Here is an 18,992-nt window from a genome sequence, read left to right as displayed (position 1 = left end):
TGTAAACACGCTTATGGTCGAAAACTCAATGGGGAGCCCCGATAGCTTCACCAAAATTAATTTGTTGCGAGGGGTATCTCTGAGGAGGTTAAAACCAATATACCAAGGGTGAAGAGATAAAAATTTCACCCTCGAACCCACGACAGTCTATGGATTTTTTCATGTCCTCCCAATGTAAGAAGTGGAATTTGTACCAAGAATTCATGAGGTGGTTGACCATAGGAGTGTATCCAAGGAGCGATTTCCATTGTGTCGATACCCATGTTGACATCTCCTCTTCCTGTAAATCCGAGAAACACCAACGACCCACCAGTGCTCGTTTCTATAGGTTGATCACACGATTGAGAAGAACGTCCTATCCAGAATTCAACAACTTTGTTTGTGGAGAAGTCTTGGTTGTCTGACGTGAGTTTCTAGTCTAGGAGCTTAGTGATGTTGTGGCGCTTCACAAAGTGAGGAGGTTCAACATGTGTGACAAGTCGAATATCCCCCTCAGGTAAATGTTCATGAATGTTCAACATGTGAGACAAGTCAAATATCCCCCTCAGGTAAATGTTGATGAATGTTCTTTGCATCGGTTAGTAATGATGCTACACAGAACTCAAAGGATATGTTGGTGTCTAGGTGGGGAGTGGGTTGGGAAGTCCGCTGAGCTGGTCGCGGGGTTGGAGAAGGACTGATTAGATGTTCCAGTTCAATATCCAGGGTGGCTCTGATGTAAGATTCATGTTCCAAGGTGTCTGATTTGAAAATATCTGATAGGTCCACAGCCCCCTGGATGGAAACATGGGAGCCGGGGTGACTGATCTAGCACGAAGCAACAGAGTAGGTAAGCAAGGTACGAGTAGGTAAGAAAGGTACTGGTGTCAGGGGTAGGTAGGATAAATATATGGAGGAGATCCCAAGCCTAATCAGGTGGTCAATGGAGTGGACACATATAAGATTAAAGAAATACCTCGGGAAGCAGTCCATGAGGACCCTTGTCCCATCAAGAGCGAAGGTGGTCAGCACATAAAGCCCACGGCACATATACCCTGTGTCACCCCGCTGCCAATCGAGTTCCCAATTTGGAAAATTTAATGTAGATATATGGAAAGATCCCAAAATACAAACCTCAGGCCAACTGGAAATCCCGACAAACATGATGGAATGAAAATAGTCGTTGGGTAATTAAAACCTCAAGTGGCGAAATTATAAGGGCTTGTAAAAACATCCATTAACCTCATAGACAAGCAAACTCTGAAAATTTGAATTTCTTGGAAAACATAGATATGTGAGATATTCCAGTAAGATCCACCGGAAATATTTCACCACCCCCACAGAACCTAATACAATCAGACAAGAAAAAAATGCAATGCAACTGTGCAAAATAGCAGATGTATCATCCATCACAACAACAATAGCAACAACAGCCCAGACATGTCCACCATCGATTGCAACATCTAAAACCAAAGTTTTTGCAACGCCATGAGATGGTGAAAGAGCCAATCCACTTCCTCCATAGAGATGTGTAGTTAGTGGTACCTAAACAAGACCTTTGGTCTTGATGCGAAGAAAGATAGACAATCTTAAGAATGTGAATCCATAAAGGCATATGGTCATGAGCAAAGTAAGTGCAATTGGTCACATATGATACAATATAAGATATAAATAGCAATGAGGAAAATGATAATAATATATAGAATTTGAGATATGAGGATATTAAACATGTCTTGGAAGTACTATGGTTATAGGGTCACAAATGGAGCTGCAAGAGGGGGAAAAAAAGGATGAAACAATATTCTAGATGTGTCCAAATGACAAAGCCGAGAAATGAACCTTATATGATAAACACTGTAAACCTGAATATTTCCAATATGCAGAAACTCCTCCTGTCATACACAAAATCTTCCACCAACGTATGTGAGCACTTATAGCTACAAACAAACGACCCATTTACTAAAAAGGAAGTTCAGATAAATAAGCACTTAAAATATCAATACGCAAAATATCCATCTTCTATTCATTAAAATAAGATTACATACATACAAAGTGTTGTCTCAAGATAAGGAGACTATTTTGGACACACAATTTGTTGGTTGAGGAAATCTCTCAACCACACACCAAACTAGGAACAAGTAGATATAGCCAACTCCTATAGAATAGGAACTGACTCCTTACATAAAAAGAATCACAACTAGAGACAAGTAGGAATTAGATATTCCAACACTCCCCCTTAATGAGTACTTGTCTCGATATCAGTTTGCAAAGTCTATTTGTGGTCAAATATACCAAAAAGAATATGTTGATGTCCATATAAAGGAGCAACCATCCACCGGAATGCATGGGTACTAACCGCTGCAACCACCAGTCTTGTAGGATGTCCTTCACATACATGATTCTTCCAACCATTATAACTGCACACCTGAACCTGTAAATCCCCCTCCATCATTGTTAACCCAAGTTTTGTCGAATTACCCATAACCATGCACTGGGTTTTATCGTATCACCCTCAACCATGCCTCCAAGGGCTCTCAACCAGCACGGCTCAACTCAGCGACGAAGGCTCAACATAGCCATGAAGGCTCAACAATGCCACCAAGGCACTCAATTCAGCGACAAAGGCTGTTTATGTCAAAATGATACCATGTTAAAATGAGATACCACTAGGGCACTCCAGCCACCATGGGCCAAGGGCTTTGTCAGCGAACCCTAAACCATGTTTACAAGAATCTCTGTCCCACTTCACTGTTACACGTGGTTTCTGGCATACCACAAACCGACAGTGCAAATACAAAGTGGTTTTTAGATTACCACGAACTATATGGAGATACACATGCCTTACAAGGCTTACATTTCATACTCCAACTCTCGAGTTACCAGGTACATACACTACAACGACCACTACAAAACCATCCTAAACTTGCTTACAATTAAAAAGTGTGACTCATAATACAACATACTAGTGAGTCTATTCCACAACACACTCAAACTCATCAAAACTAGATTGTCCATCATCCTCCAATCTTTGATTATGCTCGTGCACGTCATCTTTTGATCACATCCTAGGCATCTTTGTCTTTATCAATTAAATATTAGAACGCCAAGTACCTGTCATTTGTTAAAATAGCCAATTCTAACAAAATAACTTCATATTGAGGTGGCTAATCTCAATATATATATATCAATTTAAATTCCAAAAAATACTTCAACGAAAAAACCATTTACCCAAATATGCACAAACAACCATGCTTCTTCCTTCAAATCAAACTCAAAGTTGTTCTCCTCCTTGAATGAAGAATGCAGCTGCTCATTTCTTTCCTCAGCAACAGATGCAGAGTCATATGTAGTGCAAGGACGGTACACTCATAGATCACAGTCCTATCCATGCCATCGCCCACCAACATGAGATTAGTCTTATTGGTATGAATCCTAACAATCTCATTGTAGACACCGACCTTGATACGTATCACGAATCTCTGATGAGAATGAACCGGTGCACGGTCCATCGCATGTTGAATGCTCCTAGTGGGTCCATCATTGGAAACAGTAATGTTGGGAATCAATTCCTCTAGGTTTAATGAATCCCAAATTTTATTATAATAATGGGAATAATCTGCAGTGCTAGATGAGTTGGATGATGATCTCTCTGTTTTGGGAGGCGTCCTTATGACCGTATTCTTCCCGTAAGTATCCAGAGCATCGACCATGCTAAGAGCAGTACTAGTCTTGTTCAGAAATGTAACCAGTTCCTGCATGGCACTTCCCACCTCCTGGGTGGTATTCACATATTTGAGAGCCGAAAAACAGTCATACTGATGAGTCAGCGCTGCACTAATCCAGGCCTTGATGTCTTTAATATTCCTCGAATTCAGCTCCTCATTCCTGCTCTTCGCAGTTTGCTCTATGGCAGTCACCAAGAACTCCAGTCAGCCGGTAGCGACATTCGTTAAGTTCGCGTCCGACGATTTAGAGAGCAGCTCACTTGAGGTAATATAACTTTGCACAGTTGCTTGCTGTGACAGAACTATGTGTTGCCACTCCATGCACTTGGCAAAGGTAAACCTGAGCACCGGGAGGACGGCAACCTTTGCCCGGAATTGAAAGAACACTAATTGAGCCATCAAAATCTAACCCCTCAGCCTCGTCTTGGAAAAAGCCACAAATTGTCTGCTCCAGATCGGGCAACGGAATTGTAAGCCCAAGTTCTCCAGGTCATGGCCAAGGTTGTCAACAAAGATCTTCTGTCACCGCAATCGGCCATCACTGGCCCTCACACACCCAAAACTGCACACACAAAATCACATACACAGTAAACACCAAACTCTTTACTTTCCTTAGCCCACGAGGGCCAGGCCCCGAGGGGCTTTGATACCAACTTAAAATATCAATATGGACAATCTGTTGGTTAAGGAAATCTGTGAGTAGAAATTAAAGAAATTTGAAATGTGTGGGTAGAAATTATGTGGTGCATCATTCCCGTATAACCATTGCCCAGAGTTTAGATTTACCGGTCTGTGTAGGGTCGAGACGCTGCAAGTACTGGAAAAATCCTCATGCAGTTCGTAATTTCGAAAATATGGCACATATCAATAGAATGTACATTAATTTTCTTTTCAACTTTTCGCACATTAATAAAAAGATATTACTTTAAAATTTGTTGGGTATTTTTGATGGGAAAATACCAAAAACCAAAAACACAGAACACAGAGACAATGCTCTGTTTCAAACACAGGATCTTTGCACAGGGAAGCTTAAAAAAAATATTTGCAGCAGACAGAGATTTCACACACAAATAAAGGATTTGTATTCAAAATAAACTGATACAAAATTCTTCCTTTTACACTCAGAGAGATTCACCAAGAGGTTGCTTCAAATGCAGTTCCACAAGCAATAACATACAAACTGTTACAAATTTGCATAAACAGAGAACATTTCTGCATTGTTGTGCATTCCTCTCACATTGCTATACTACGCTGCTGCGTATTTTTTTCGAACATAACTCGCGCTGCTGCATTCTATTTTCTTCGCACTGTTGTGCATTACAATACAACATAAAACGAATACAGGAACATTACATATATATGTTAACAACAAAAAACAAAAGAACTTACTTCACATTTTTTTTACTTCCCATGCTTCCGTAAAAGGAATTAAATGTTTTTACCAGCATTTACGTGTGCCCATACTCCCGCGGAAAACAAAATTAAAAACTTCACCAAAACTTACCAACCACAGTAAATTGCATTTACTGTTTTACTGACACTTACTGGCGGTAAAGTAAAACTTTTACTTCACGTAAAATTTCATTTAATGCTGGCCCATACTTCACCCATTGACTTCATTTAAATCGCATTGCAGAATCCCATTTGGTCGGAACACAAAATTTGGGACACACATATATGATGCGATCTGCGATATGCGATCGTATCGCATCGCACCATCGCAAAAAACACAAGTTGTAACCAAAGGCAATGAGGCTGAGAATGCGATTTGTGATCTGGGATCTCATCGCATCGCAAAGGTAAAAAAATAGTTTATTGCAGTTGAAATTATATTTCAACAAAATTTGACATCAGCCATAGTCCATAGAAATCAACTCAAGCGATCCGTTTAAAACCATTTGCCAAATTTAGGTCTATATAAAAATTTCCACCTTGACAAAATTAAAAATTAATGAGACCAAACCCATCCACATCATTTCTCTTTTAAAAACTATTTATATCTTCAATAAATTTAACTCCTGATGTACATTAATAAAATTTCAACTTTAAAAGATATTACTTTTGGATTTGACATCTGCCATATAAAACCATCTGCTAAATTTACGTCTATATAAAAATGCCTTTAAATATATGGAAGAAGATTGTAATTTGAAATAAATTGCGTTATTAAAATCGCTCCATACATCTCGATACTGCATTATTTACTGATGTGCGTTGAAAAAACACGTCCATGATTATTTACTGATATTCGGAATGCAAAGGCAGATGGCTATTCAAAATATTCATGTCTCCACCATCTCACAGGAATCATTGTCCATTAGATCCTGAAACGATCCAGCACACTCTTCCCCTTTAATTCCTGGTTCCAGAAAGCACCCAAAAACTCTTCAAACTTGTATCCACTATAAACAGCCGGCTGCTGTTCATTCACCATGTTTGTTGCAGGGACAATAAAAGCATCGTCGGAAGGCAAATAGAAAGTGGCAACTGATATGCGTGCACTGTATATATTTGTTACTGCTCGATGCTCGGCGCTCCTAAATCTCCCATTGCTCACAACCTAATACATTCAAATCACACACAACACAAATTGAATGATACTATCAAATTCTTGCATAGAGAAAAAACTAGGTTATTAGATCTGCCCATTCTTTCTAACCTGCAGTTGATCTCCCAAATTGACCACAAACGCGTTTGTTATGGGTTCTACAGCAACCCACTTTCCATTCTTGATTACTTGCAGGCCACTGACATCGTTTTGCATTAACACGGTGAGGGCACTTGCATCTGAATGGTTTGCTAAACCAAGAGTAAGATCTGGGTTTGGGCATGAAGGATAGTAATTTAGAGTCATCACTTGGCTATGTTTGCCAAAAAGTCTGATTAAGTAATCGGAATCCAGCTCTAGAGCTTCTGAAATTGCAGCTAACAGCTTTAATATCAGCGCTCTCATCTCACCAGCGTACTTGCCCGCAATATCTCTGGAAGAAAAACTCAAGTCAAACCAGTTGCTCCTTAGCATAGTTCTGTCTTAGATATTTATAATTTATAATAGATAATTTTTTGCTGTTTACCTGTATCCTGCTGGTTTTTCAGGCCAAGAGCCGATGACTTCCTCAAGAGGATGACAAGGCTGCGTGAAATAGTCGATCCAGTGGCAAACCTTGTCTTTGCTGGGATTGAAGCTTGTAGAAAGACGAACTGGCTTCTTTATGTCCTCTGAGTACAGGCATGCTCGGTCTTCCACGGGCATTTCGTAGAACTCTTTGGCTATTCCCATCATGCTTTTCATGACATTCTCTGGCACGCCATGGTTCACTATCTGATATTTAACCAAAAATAAAGTCAATCGCATATGAAACTTGACCTAGTCACTGTATCAATACCACCACATTAACAGATATGTATAGACTTCATAGTCTGCATGTGTCACATAAAATCAATCAAGAGTCTAGGGAAGCGAAAATTGTTAGTTAGGGATTGAGGTGTGTACCTGAAAGAAACCATCATCTTCACACGCGCGTCGGATTTCGTGGACTAGTGTTGTTCTGTCAGGGCCATCCAGGTCTTTTAGGTCTATTACAGGAATGCTCTCACAGAAGGACATGTCGGACTTCTGTGGGCGTTCGTGGGGAGGGAGGACATATCTGTCCTGCACCTCAAGGTTGTTCACGCCATTGGATATGAGCTTCTGAATAATACTACTGAGCTGTTGGGTCTGGGCATCCATTGCAGAAGACATCTTCCTCCAATTTGAGTGATATTGGTATTGAATTGAGGAATTTATAGAGTTTAGATAGATTGGCTTTTGGATGAACTTTAGGTCACTTGAGGATTAAGATTCGTGCAAAACCCAAAAGGCTTTTGAAATTGGTTTTCAAAAGACGTCGCTTCACATCATTTTTTTTTTTAAAGATCGATGGACTTTACTGTGTGACGAAAGAGTTTTGTCCAAAGCCCAGCTGGCTTATGGAATTCTCATTGAATATTATGACATTGGTTTTGATGGAGGCCGTTTCACATCAATAACTTTCGAGGGGCCATTGTGAGAAGATATTAATTTATTATTTTACGATATTAAATCTATGAAGCGGTGATCCCATGGCTTCGTTAATCGTCCCTTCTACCCGACTTTAGATGGTAAAGAAATATTTTCCCCTCAAATTTATGATTTATTATTATTATTATCTGTATTCAAATGAAGATTGTCTCTCAGACTATTCAATACTAATAAATATGGAATAATTCGTTTTTTATTTTCATATATTTTTATAAAATATTATTTTTTTATTATTTAAATAAATAATGCAATGGGTCTTCTATCACTATTTTAAATTATAGTGGAACAAATATGGCAAGAATATGGTGTTCTTTTAAACATTATTGTTTGCGTGAAGCAAATCAAATCATCCATAAAATGAAAACAAAACACCATGTCACATAATATATAATTAAAAATCAATTATCACACATTCAAGTTTTAAAATTTTTATTTCTAAATCATCTATACCCTACTATTATGCCATATATACTAATTCATAAACCCATATCACATAATCTATAATAAAAAATCAATTATCACATATTCAAGTTTTTAAATTTTTATTTCTAAATCATTTGTACCTGCTATTATGCCATAGATACTACTTCATACATTTTAATAATATATTCTGAAATTTCAGGCTTCCTCGTATCTTCCCTTCCCTTAAAATTAAAGAAAGTATTTGCTAACATTTTTTTTTTCCTACTACGTTTCTTCCTTTCCATCTACTACATTTCCCGTTTTTCATTAGTTGGATTTCTTTCTCATTATACTTTCCTTTTTCATCCATTAGCTTGATCAGTTTCACATGAAGTCTCACCTTTATAAATTCTAGAAAGGTTAACTCTTAAACCCTTTAAAACCATTGATTTGCAAAAAGTTAAAGTATTGCTTGATTTGCAAAAAGTTAAAATATTGCTAATAAACCATTGATTTGCAAAAAGTTAAAATATTGCTAATAAACCGACTTTTTTTTGCTATTGCCGGTGACATTCTAGAAGAATTGAGAGGGAGCTCTTAAAACTCCTTTGAAGAATTGGATTTGCCTTAGAAACATTGGAGGTGGTATAAATCTTTTTCATGCTTTAGGAAAAATATTTACATAATCAATGTAGTATATTTTTCTACTTATTAAACTTTTATCGCTAAAATCATTTTAATTTTATAATAATAATTTATTTTTTTAATTATAAATCAAGTAAAGTATAAAATTTCCTTTTTATAAATAAATAAATATAAAATCATCAAATTATATTATATTATGAATAAATAAATATAAAATCATTAAATCATATGAGGCAATGTCTTTAGATATGTGTTTAAGTTTCTGATTGACTATTAATTTATAAATATTAAAAGATAAAATTTATATATTTAAAAATGTGCCGAAAATAATTTAATTTTATGTAATAAAATAAATAAATAATGTTTATATTTCAAAAATATTTTATCGTATTTAATTTTTTTTTAAATTCTAGAATTTAATATTACACTTTTATATTAAAATTTGGAGGTGATTGAACTTGAGTAATATTGATTTGGTAAAAAAAATTAGTTAGTTTTTTAAAATAAGTGATATTTTACCAAAAATTTGGAGGTTATTGAATCTGAGTAATATTGATTTGGTAAAAAAATTAGTTAGTTTTTTAAAATAAGTGATATTTATTTGGTAAAATAAATTAGTTAGTTATTGAATATGAGTTGGTAAAACAAATTAATTAGTTATTGAATATGAGTTATATTTATTTTATTAAACAAATTAGTTAGTGAGATAAGTGTTTTTCTAAGTATTTATACATTTTTAATGAAATATTAGATATATAATATTGTGAAACTTAACCAATAAGTTAATTTTTAAGTTTTCTTTTATATATTTATAATTTTAATGGGTTTAATTTGTATAATTTTAAATCATAATTGTTAATAATAATTATCATTATTAATGTTAATGAGATTCATTTAAATTTATTAAAATTTAAGAAAAGTGAGATATTATTTTTCTTGGAGGCTTTATTTCTATTAAGGAATAATTGTAAAAAAAATTCATAAAATAAATAGTTGTAACAAGTTAAAAGGTTAAGGAGGTTGTATTATGATAGATATTTTGAAGTTATAATAAATCTATAACAAATTCATTAATATGCTAACAAAAGCACCTTTAATATGTTTTTTTTTCTTTAAATTTATCAAATATAATATTTGACTTATAATTGATAAAAATATGTTGAATGAACTGTCATGTAACTTAATGAAACACAAGCCAATATCATAATATACATAGTTATTTAAGGTCCAATTTATTGTGCCTTACAATACTGAGATGTTGTGCGAACCAGCTATGTCGGGTGAAATTTCCATGTCGGTTGGGATTGCTCTTTTGTTGATCAAGACTATTATGCTGGTCATTGGTATGGAAGCTTGTGTTTTCCAAACCAATCCTTTCTAACTTTCCTTACAAACCATGCTAGTCCCGCTAGCTATCGAAGTCACTGCTACTCTCAGTGCTCTCAAATCTATAATCCTTAGTGGCCTACTTTGACCATTGTTGATAATCTCCTCCTTTGAAATTATAGGTCATTGGACCACCTTCTGCAAGGTGCAACACATTTACGATCCTCGACTTTTGTCATTTATTGTATTTTAGCACATACAAAATTTCACCCTTAGTTTCTTCGTGCTCGAGTGTGAAGCATATCTGAGTAGTTTCATGAATCTAGCCCTATATTCCTGTGCTAATCTACCTCCTTGTCTTAAGGCATTGGACTCATTTAACTTATTTTCAATGAATTCTTCTAATAGATAATTCTCATTGAAATTTTCTTCAAACAATTCCAAAGATAGCTTTGAGATGTACATACCCAACTATGATAGAAGAGTATTCCACCACAATAGCAACCTCTCGTACAATTGGAGCACACCCATCCTAATCTTAAGGTTGGATATGTAGTCTATTAGGGAGAAACACATTGCAATATTTTCTAGCCATACTCCGCTAATAACAAAATATAAATATTGGCACGCTAATAAAAAATATAAATATTAGCACTAGGACAGTCGTCCAATATTAAAGTGTATAAGATTTTTTTTTCTCTTATACTAGCCCTCTATAACTAATATTTATTTATCTATCTATCTATCTATCTAATCCACTTGTCTTTCCATACAATGTTAAAAATTTCTAAAATCCAAATTTTTTCATTATACATGCTCTCATGTGTGAAGTTTAGTCATACGGTCAAATTATTTCATTTTCATATTTTATTGAAATAACTAATTTCATATATTCATATTTCCTATAATTTCTCTTAATTATCCTTTTTATCTCTTTTACTATTGCTAAATTAGTGCTTGTTATTTGATATAACTTCAATTATCTAACTAGGTTTCATAACAAGACTTTAATTTTCTCATTTCCTTCTCTTACTCCAAATTTTAATTGAGCTTCCTTTTCTATTTTTCTTGCACTTTAAAAATTTCTCATAGCATATATGTTTTCACTCAAATAAATATCTTATACTATTTTTATACATATTATTCATCCTAAATATTATGATTTTAATATAAATTCTTTGTTTCAAATAAATATTTTCCTCTCACTTAAAGTGATATTCTCTTAAGATTTATTATATGTTTGATATAAATATTTAATATTTATATTAACCATTCCTTTGATTTATTTTAGATTTACTCTATCAAAGTAATATTATAGTTTTATTCTTCATCCTTAAACAATTTTTCATAACTTTTTTTGTATTTCACAAAAGAGCTCACTTTCACCTATATACATATCATATTTAAATTTTTATTTCTTTAAAAATTCAATTTAAGTCCATTTTATTTTTTTATCTCAGGATACCAAGGGTTTCAAGCTAATTATTACCTTAATTAACTTGCATTCTTCCAATAGTGCCATATTTATTTTCCTTCAAGTACATCTATTTAAATTAGGGGAACATTAACACAATTTTGGAAATAGTAGCTACTTCAAGGTTGTCTTTGTTGAGTGATTAGTGGTTAGTGAGGATTAACGCCTTCACCTTAATGCATGCTTCTTATTTTTACCTCATCATTGACTGACTCTATAAGAAAACCTTCACATCATCATGCAACTTCAAGGTAAAACTACCTTGCACTTTTCAACTAAAACCATGGCTGATGTGCTAGCACATGGAATCAGGGATGTTGTCACACCCATCTAAGACAAAATTAGAAAATAATTTGTACATTCACTTTACCTACATATGAGTTGTTCGACAACTACAAAACCTACACCTACATCTACTATTCAAGAGACCAATATTTCATAAACATATTTTTCAATAAAAATTCAGATTCAATTAATATTACTCTTAGTTCCATACGAAAGTACTTTAATGAATTTTGTGTCAAAGTATCATCATAGTCCCTTGCCACACCCACAAAATTATTAGGAATATATGATTATAAATGAATAATCATCATATAATTTGGACATGACAAATTATTTTAACATCAAAATAAATATCATATTCTAATAACATACTTGTTAAGTAATATATATCCTATTCATTAATAATATGAATATTGGATGTCATTATCACATAGTGCAAAATATGAATATTGGATGTCATTATTAAATAGTGCAGATGTGTAATTTAATAAATGTCTACGATTGTTAGGCCCCTATAATATTAGTGATTCCCCCATTACTATTGTCATTGTATCCTTATTGTAAGTATTGTGCCCCTATTGTCCTCATATTGTTATTAGTATGCCCCATAGAAACCCACTATTGTTATTTTTGTGCCCTTATGTTATTACTGTTATGTCGGCTTGATTATATTGTGACCTCTTAGGCTTATATATATAGAAGGGAGGTTTAGTCATTTGTATCATCCAAGAATTATTCATTTGTGTAATGTAAAGGAGGTTTCCCCCTCGAAGAGGCTGAATTCTAAGGCGTTGATATATCTTTTCTATATTTTTGTGAGCTGGTTTCCTAACATTTGGTATCAGAGCTTTAGATTCTAGGGTTTCGCTACTCGAAATAGGCCATCGTGGAATTTTTTATATAACTTTTTTTTCTGTGACGTTTCAGAAGTTACAAAAAAAACACATTTGAGCATAAATCGTTCTAAACTTCGGGTCTGAATTTTAGACCTTGACTCACTATATTTGTGGAGATATCATCTGAGGAAGTTAGGATTTTTGCAGACTCCCAAATTACATTCCAAATAGGTGACCTGGGGAAAATCATCATAACTTTTGTTTTGAGCATCAGATTGAAATTTCGTAAGAAGTTTCAGAAAGAGGACGCCTGTATTTTTATGTGTATCAGTTTCCAGCCAGTGTCCGTATGATTACCTAATATTCGGGGAATCAAAAATTGAGATAAGGATGCCCGGGCATGAAGGATAATAATTTAGAGTATTCACTTGGCTATGTTTGCCAAAAATTTTGATTAAGTAATTGGAATCCAGCTCTAGAGATTCTAAAATAGTAGCCAACAACATTAATATCAGTGCTCTCATCTCACCAACGTACTTGCCCGCAATATCTCTAGAATAAAAACTCAAGTCAAACCAATTACTCCTTTGCATAGTTCTATCTTAGATATTTATAATAGATAATTTTTTGCTGCTTACGTGTAACCTGCTGGTTTTTCAGGACAAGAGCGGATGACTTCCTCCAGAGGATGACAAGGCTACATGAAAGAGTCGATCTAGTGGAAAACCTTGTCTTTGTTCTGATTGAAGCTTATCGAAAGACAAATTGGCTTCTTTATGTCCTCTGAGTAGAGGCATGCTCGGTCTTCCATGGGCATTTTGTAGAACTCTTTGGCTACCCCCATCATGCTTTTCATGACATTCTCTGGCATGCCATGGTTCACTATCTGATATTTACCAAAAATATAGTCAATCACATATGAAACTTGACCTAGTCACTGTATTAATACCACGATATTAATAGATATGCGTAGACTTAATAGTCTGCAAGTGTCACAGAAAATCAACCGAGTCTAAGCATTTGAGGGAAGCAAGAATTGTTAGCTAGGAATTGACTTGTGAACCAGAAAGAAACCATCATCTTCACATGCGTGTCAGATTTCATTGGCTAGGGTTGTTCTGTTAAGGCCATCCAGGTCTTTTAGGTCTATTATAGGAATGCTCTCAGAGAAAGACATGTCAGACTTCTGTGGGCGTTCATGTTGAGGGAGGAAATATTTGTCCTGCACCTCAAGGTTGTTCACGCCATTAGATATGAGCTTCTCAATAATACCACTGAGTTGTTGGGTCTGGACATCCATTGAAGAAAAGATCTTCCTCCAATTTGTGTGATATGGGTATTGAATTGAGGAATTTATAGTGTTTACATAGATTTGATTTTGGATGAACTTTAGGCGATTTGAGGATTAACATTTATGCAAAATCCAAAAGGATTTTGAAATTGGTTTTCAAAAGACATCACTTCACATCATTTTTTTTTTTAAGGATCGATTGACTTTAGATTGTGTGACGATGGATTTTTGTCCAAATCCAAGCTAGCTTATGGAATTCTCATTGAATATTATGACATTGGTTTTGATGGAGGTTGTTTCACATCAATAACTTTCGAGGGGCAATTGTGAGAAGATATTAAAACTTTTTATCCCTATTAATTTTTTATTTTACGATATTAAATCTATGAAGAAGTGATCCCATGGCTTCATTCATCGTCCCTTCTACCCGACTTTATATGGTAAAGAAATATTTTTCCCTGCAATTTGTTTTTTTTTTATTATTATTATTATTATTATTAAAGAAGTCTGTATTTCAAATGAAGATTGCCTCTCAAATGATTCAATACCTTTTAGATGTAATAAATATTGAATAATTCATTTTTTATTTTTATATATTTTTATAAAATATTATATTTTTATTTTTCAATTATTTAAATAAATAATGCAACAAGCTCCTCCATTGCTATTTTAAATTGTAGTGGGACAAATATGTCAAGAATAATGTGTTCTTTTAAACATTATTTTTAGCTTGAAACAAACCAAACCATCTATAAAATGAAAAAAAAACACCATGTCACATAATCTATAATCAAATGAAAACAAAACACCATGTCACATGATCTATAATTAAAAATCAATTATGACACATTCAAGTTTTTAAATTTTTATTTATAAATCATCATTACCCTTCTATAATGTCATATATACTAGTTCATAAACCCATGTCACATAATCTATAATAAAAAATCAATTATCACACATTAAAATTTTTAAATTTTTATTTCTAAATCATCTTTACCCTACTATGACAATTTACCTACTATTACACCATATATACTAGTTCATAAACCCATGTCACATAATCTATAATAAAAAAATAATTATTAGACATTCAAGTTTTTAAATTTTTATTTCTAAATCATCTTTACCTTACTATTATGCCATAAATACTAATTCATACATTTTAATAGTATATTCTGAAATTTGATGCTTCCTAATATCTTCCTTAAAATTAAAAAAAAAAAATATTTACTAACATTTTTTTTCCTACTACATTTCTTCTTTTCCATCCACTACACTTCCCTTTTTCATTAGTTGGATTTCTTTCTCATTACACTTTCCTTTTTTCATCCACCACCTTGATCAGTTTCACATGAAGTGTCACCTTTATAAATTCTACTTTTGACTCCTAAAACCCTTTATAAATTCTACCATTAGACTCTTAAAATTCTTTAAAAAGGTTGTAAAACCATTGATTTGCAAAAAGTTAAAATAATTCTATTAAACCGACTTTTTTTTTCGAGAGAGACTTTCTAGAAGAATTGATCATGGAGAACTCCTTTGAAGAATTGGACTTGCCTAAGAAAAGTTGGAGGTGGTATAAAAAAAAATCTTGCTTTAGGAAAAATATTTACATAAATAATATAGTATATTTTCCTAATTATTAAATTTTTATTATTAAAATAATTTTAGTTTTATAATAATAATAATTTATTTTTTAATACATTAGGGGGGATCGGTCGACGGGAGAAGCGAGGCTCTGCAACTCGCATTAGGGTTTGAAAAATCACCTGCTACGGCAGGGCCACCTGACAGAGTTCACCAGAGGCAGAACGCGGCAGCGTAGCAGGCCACAGACCGTAGGTTTTTGGCCGGCGAGAACAATGAACCCCCCTCAGGGGGAAGGAGGGGCGCCTCCTCCAACAAACGACAACCAGCAAGGGAATATCGAGGGCTCAGATAGGGGAAAGGAGTACTATGATGAAAACACAGACAGAAGTCAGCAGACGCAAACTGAACAAGCACAGAAAGACAAGCCGAAAGTCAGCTCTTCCACATGCAAGCCAGTAGCCACGCATAGGCCAAAAGTAGAGCTACCAAGCCATCGCATCAATGCTAGAATTCAGTATATGAGAGATCATGCCCTCATAGGCAAATTCATTGGAATATGGCCAAACGAGAAAGCGTTGAGAGCCTGGATAAATGTTAAATGGCATCTAAAAGGACACGTAACCTTGCATCTAGGGCCTAAGGGGTTTTTCACTGCAGTCTTCAACTGTTTGGAAGACAGAAATAGAGTTTTAGATGGAGGGCCTTATTTCTTTAACTCTGCCGGGCTATTTCTCAAAGAATGGATCGAACGATTTAACCCTGATAAGGAAGACCTAAGTTGCGCACCGGTGTGGATCAGGCTGTACTCTCTACCACTGGAATACTGGGAAGAGGAGTCTCTCAAAGCGATCGGCAATGTTCTAGGCGACTTCGTCAAGGTAGCAGAAGAAACAAAGACGCATAGATACACCTCATATGCACGGATCTGCGTCTATATGGACCTTAAACAAGCTTTGCCTGATACGGTAAGTCTTTTTCATGAAGATGTGGAATGGATACAGTTAATTGATTATGAGCATGTTCCCTTTAGGTGCAGAAAATGTCATGACCTAGGACACCTCTACAGAGACTGCCCATTAAATAGCAAACCCTCGGTTCAAACTGACCAGGAAAACCCAACACCGGATGGCTTCACTAAGGTGCTAAATCGCAGAAGAGGAAATAAAAAATCAGTAGTATCTACAAAGATTCCTCCAATGGATCAATCAAAACCCTCTACAAGTAATAGCTTTGAAGCTCTAGCCAATGAAGACATGCAGGATCCAGACAATACACCCTCAAATAAAAAAGGAACTAGTCAGGAAAAGATTGAAGGATCCCAATCGAAAACAGGGGAAAAGGGTGTAGAGCAAGGGGGTAACAAGCTCAAGACTGCTTCAAACACCTGGAGTTTCCTTGAAATGGATATAGATGGTACAGATCCCAATACAGAAAAGGAGAAGGAAAGCGATGGAATCTATCAAGAACCTCAAATCATGGAGGAGGACACAGAATCAATAGACATTGTCGAGCTGGATATCCTGGGCTTAGAACAAGCATGTAAAACAGGAAATTTCGACAAAATACCTGATCGACAAGTGGATAACCTAGTGGCAGTCCTCAATAAAGCCCAAAAAAAATACTCATTAGGGGTCCAAACTGGCAGCCAATGGGATGGGAAATTCATCACCAAAGATATCAAAAAACGAGGAAGGAAAACTACTCTGGAGAGAACCATCAAGATCGGAGAAGTATTGGTAGAATCAGGCAGATATGCTAAGCTAACCAAGTATTTCAATATCAACCCCAAGCCTTCCCAATGAAGTTGATCTCATGGAATATTAGAGGGCTCAATAGCCCAAGGAAAGGAAGACTATTAAAAACATGTTAATGGAGGAAAAACCCACAATTCTCTTTTTGCAGGAAACAAAGTGTAATTCAACAGTCTTGGAAAAAATAGCAGCAAAGGCCTGGCCAGGAGGGTTAGTAACAGCTGTTAATGCTCAGGGAGCGTCAGGAGGACTTGCAGTACTCTGGGATGCAAGAATAATTCAACTAGTTAACATACATGCAAATAAAAACTTCATTCAAGCCATCTTTCATATAATTGGAACCAATATCTATGGTCATATAACGAATGTGTATTTTCCTCAAGAAACCCAGCACAAGGCTGAAATTCTGGATGCTTTGACGCAGCTCAATACAGAGAGGAAATACCCGTTATGGATATGTGGAGGAGACTACAACATGATCGCAACAATGAAGGAAAAAAAGGGAGGGCACTGCAGAATAAATAGGGATGGCTCTATATTAAGAGACTTCATTCAGAACAATCGGCTGATAGATCTTCCTTCAAATAACGACCTCTACACTTGGAACAACAAAAAGGTAGAACCAATGCAAATAGCCTCGCGTCTTGATCGATTTCTGATCTCTGATAATGCAGTTCATCTAGGAGGAGAATTTACAGCATCTATCCTTCCTTTTTCAGGCTCTGATCACTGGCCAATCGCCCTCCACTGGAATCGTCCTAGTTGCAATACAAGGCGACCCTTCCAGTTTGAAGCTTTTTGGCTAACTCATCCAGATTTCAATGAATTTGTCAGAGCATCTTGGCTAAAATTCAATCCAAAGGACAGCACAAAAATGTCCATATTCCAAAGGAAGCTGAAATACCTCAAGGGGGAAACTAAACGCTGGAATCAATCTATCTTCGGCAACATCTTCAAAGCTAAGGAAACCCTCAATCAAGAAATGAAAGTTATTCAGCAAAGAATGATCTCTGAAGGACGCTTTGAAGAGCTCGCCAATAAAGAGCAATCCATAGAAAATCAAATCCTTGAGAGAGATTTACAGGAGGAAACTCTCTGGAGGCAAAAATCAAGATTTAGATGGCTGAAGAAGGGTGAAAAGAATACGAAATTCTTTCACAAAACTATAGTGCAAATAAGAATGATCAATCAAATCTCTCATGTCAACAATGAGCAAGGAAGAAAAATTGAAACCCACGAAGGAATTGAACAGGAGTTCCTCAATTATTTCAAGAAGATGAATCAAGAACCTAACATAAATAGAACAGAGGCTATTGATAAAATCATCATACATATACCCAGATTAATTATTGAAGATCATAATACTCTCCTTCTCAAGCCCATAAGTCTGCAGGAAGTTGAGAATGTTGTGCATTAGCTAAAAGCATGGAAAGCGCCAGGACCAGACGGATTCACCTCAAACTTTTTCAGTATTTCTGGGATCTGGTTAAATGGGAAGTCTGGCAGGTCGTGGAAGAATCGCGCAGTCTAAGATGGATGTATCCAGGTCTGAACGCAACATTCATTGCATTAATCCCCAAAGCAGAGGAATCCAACACTCCGGATAAATACAGACTGATTGCTTT

The 18,992-nt window shown here is 35.2% G+C and overlaps 2 protein-coding genes across 2 annotated transcripts; one reads left to right on the top strand and one right to left on the bottom strand.

The window, feature by feature from the left end:
- Positions 1–5,852: 5,852 nt before the first annotated feature.
- LOC149150204 (protein DMR6-LIKE OXYGENASE 1-like) lies at positions 5,853–7,446 on the bottom strand. Its single transcript, XM_089445255.1, has 4 exons — positions 7,198–7,446; positions 6,779–7,026; positions 6,364–6,685; positions 5,853–6,264 (listed from the first exon to the last, which is right to left on the bottom strand). Exons 1-4 carry the CDS (start codon positions 7,444–7,446, stop codon positions 6,022–6,024), a joined length of 1,062 nt encoding a protein of 353 aa, XP_089301381.1. The 3' UTR covers positions 5,853–6,021.
- A 10,033-nt stretch (positions 7,447–17,479) lies between these two features.
- LOC149150203 (uncharacterized) lies at positions 17,480–18,784 on the top strand. Its single transcript, XM_089442731.1, has one exon. The coding sequence runs from the start codon at positions 17,480–17,482 to the stop codon at positions 18,782–18,784; it is 1,305 nt and encodes a 434-aa protein (XP_089298857.1).
- Positions 18,785–18,992: the final 208 nt, after the last annotated feature.

Source organism: Pinus tabuliformis, chromosome 9, assembly GCF_031772625.1.
Source record: "Pinus tabuliformis cultivar Carrire ecotype Pingquan chromosome 9, CPIR1, whole genome shotgun sequence".
Taxonomy (NCBI): Eukaryota; Viridiplantae; Streptophyta; class Pinopsida; order Pinales; family Pinaceae; genus Pinus; species Pinus tabuliformis.
This window is presented reverse-complemented; position numbering and strand designations above follow the sequence as displayed.

Coding starts and splice junctions, on each gene's coding strand:
- LOC149150204 (XM_089445255.1), bottom strand. CDS start 7,446: ATGTCTTCTGCAATGGATGCCCAGACCCAACAGCTCAGTAGTATTATT. Junction 7,027..7,197: donor AAGATGATGGTTTCTTTCAG/GTACACACCTCA, acceptor GTTAAATATCAG/ATAGTGAACCATGGCGTGCC. Junction 6,265..6,363: donor ATTTGGGAGATCAACTGCAG/GTTAGAAAGAAT, acceptor TGAATGTATTAG/GTTGTGAGCAATGGGAGATT.
- LOC149150203 (XM_089442731.1), top strand. CDS start 17,480: ATGTTAATGGAGGAAAAACCCACAATTCTCTTTTTGCAGGAAACAAAG.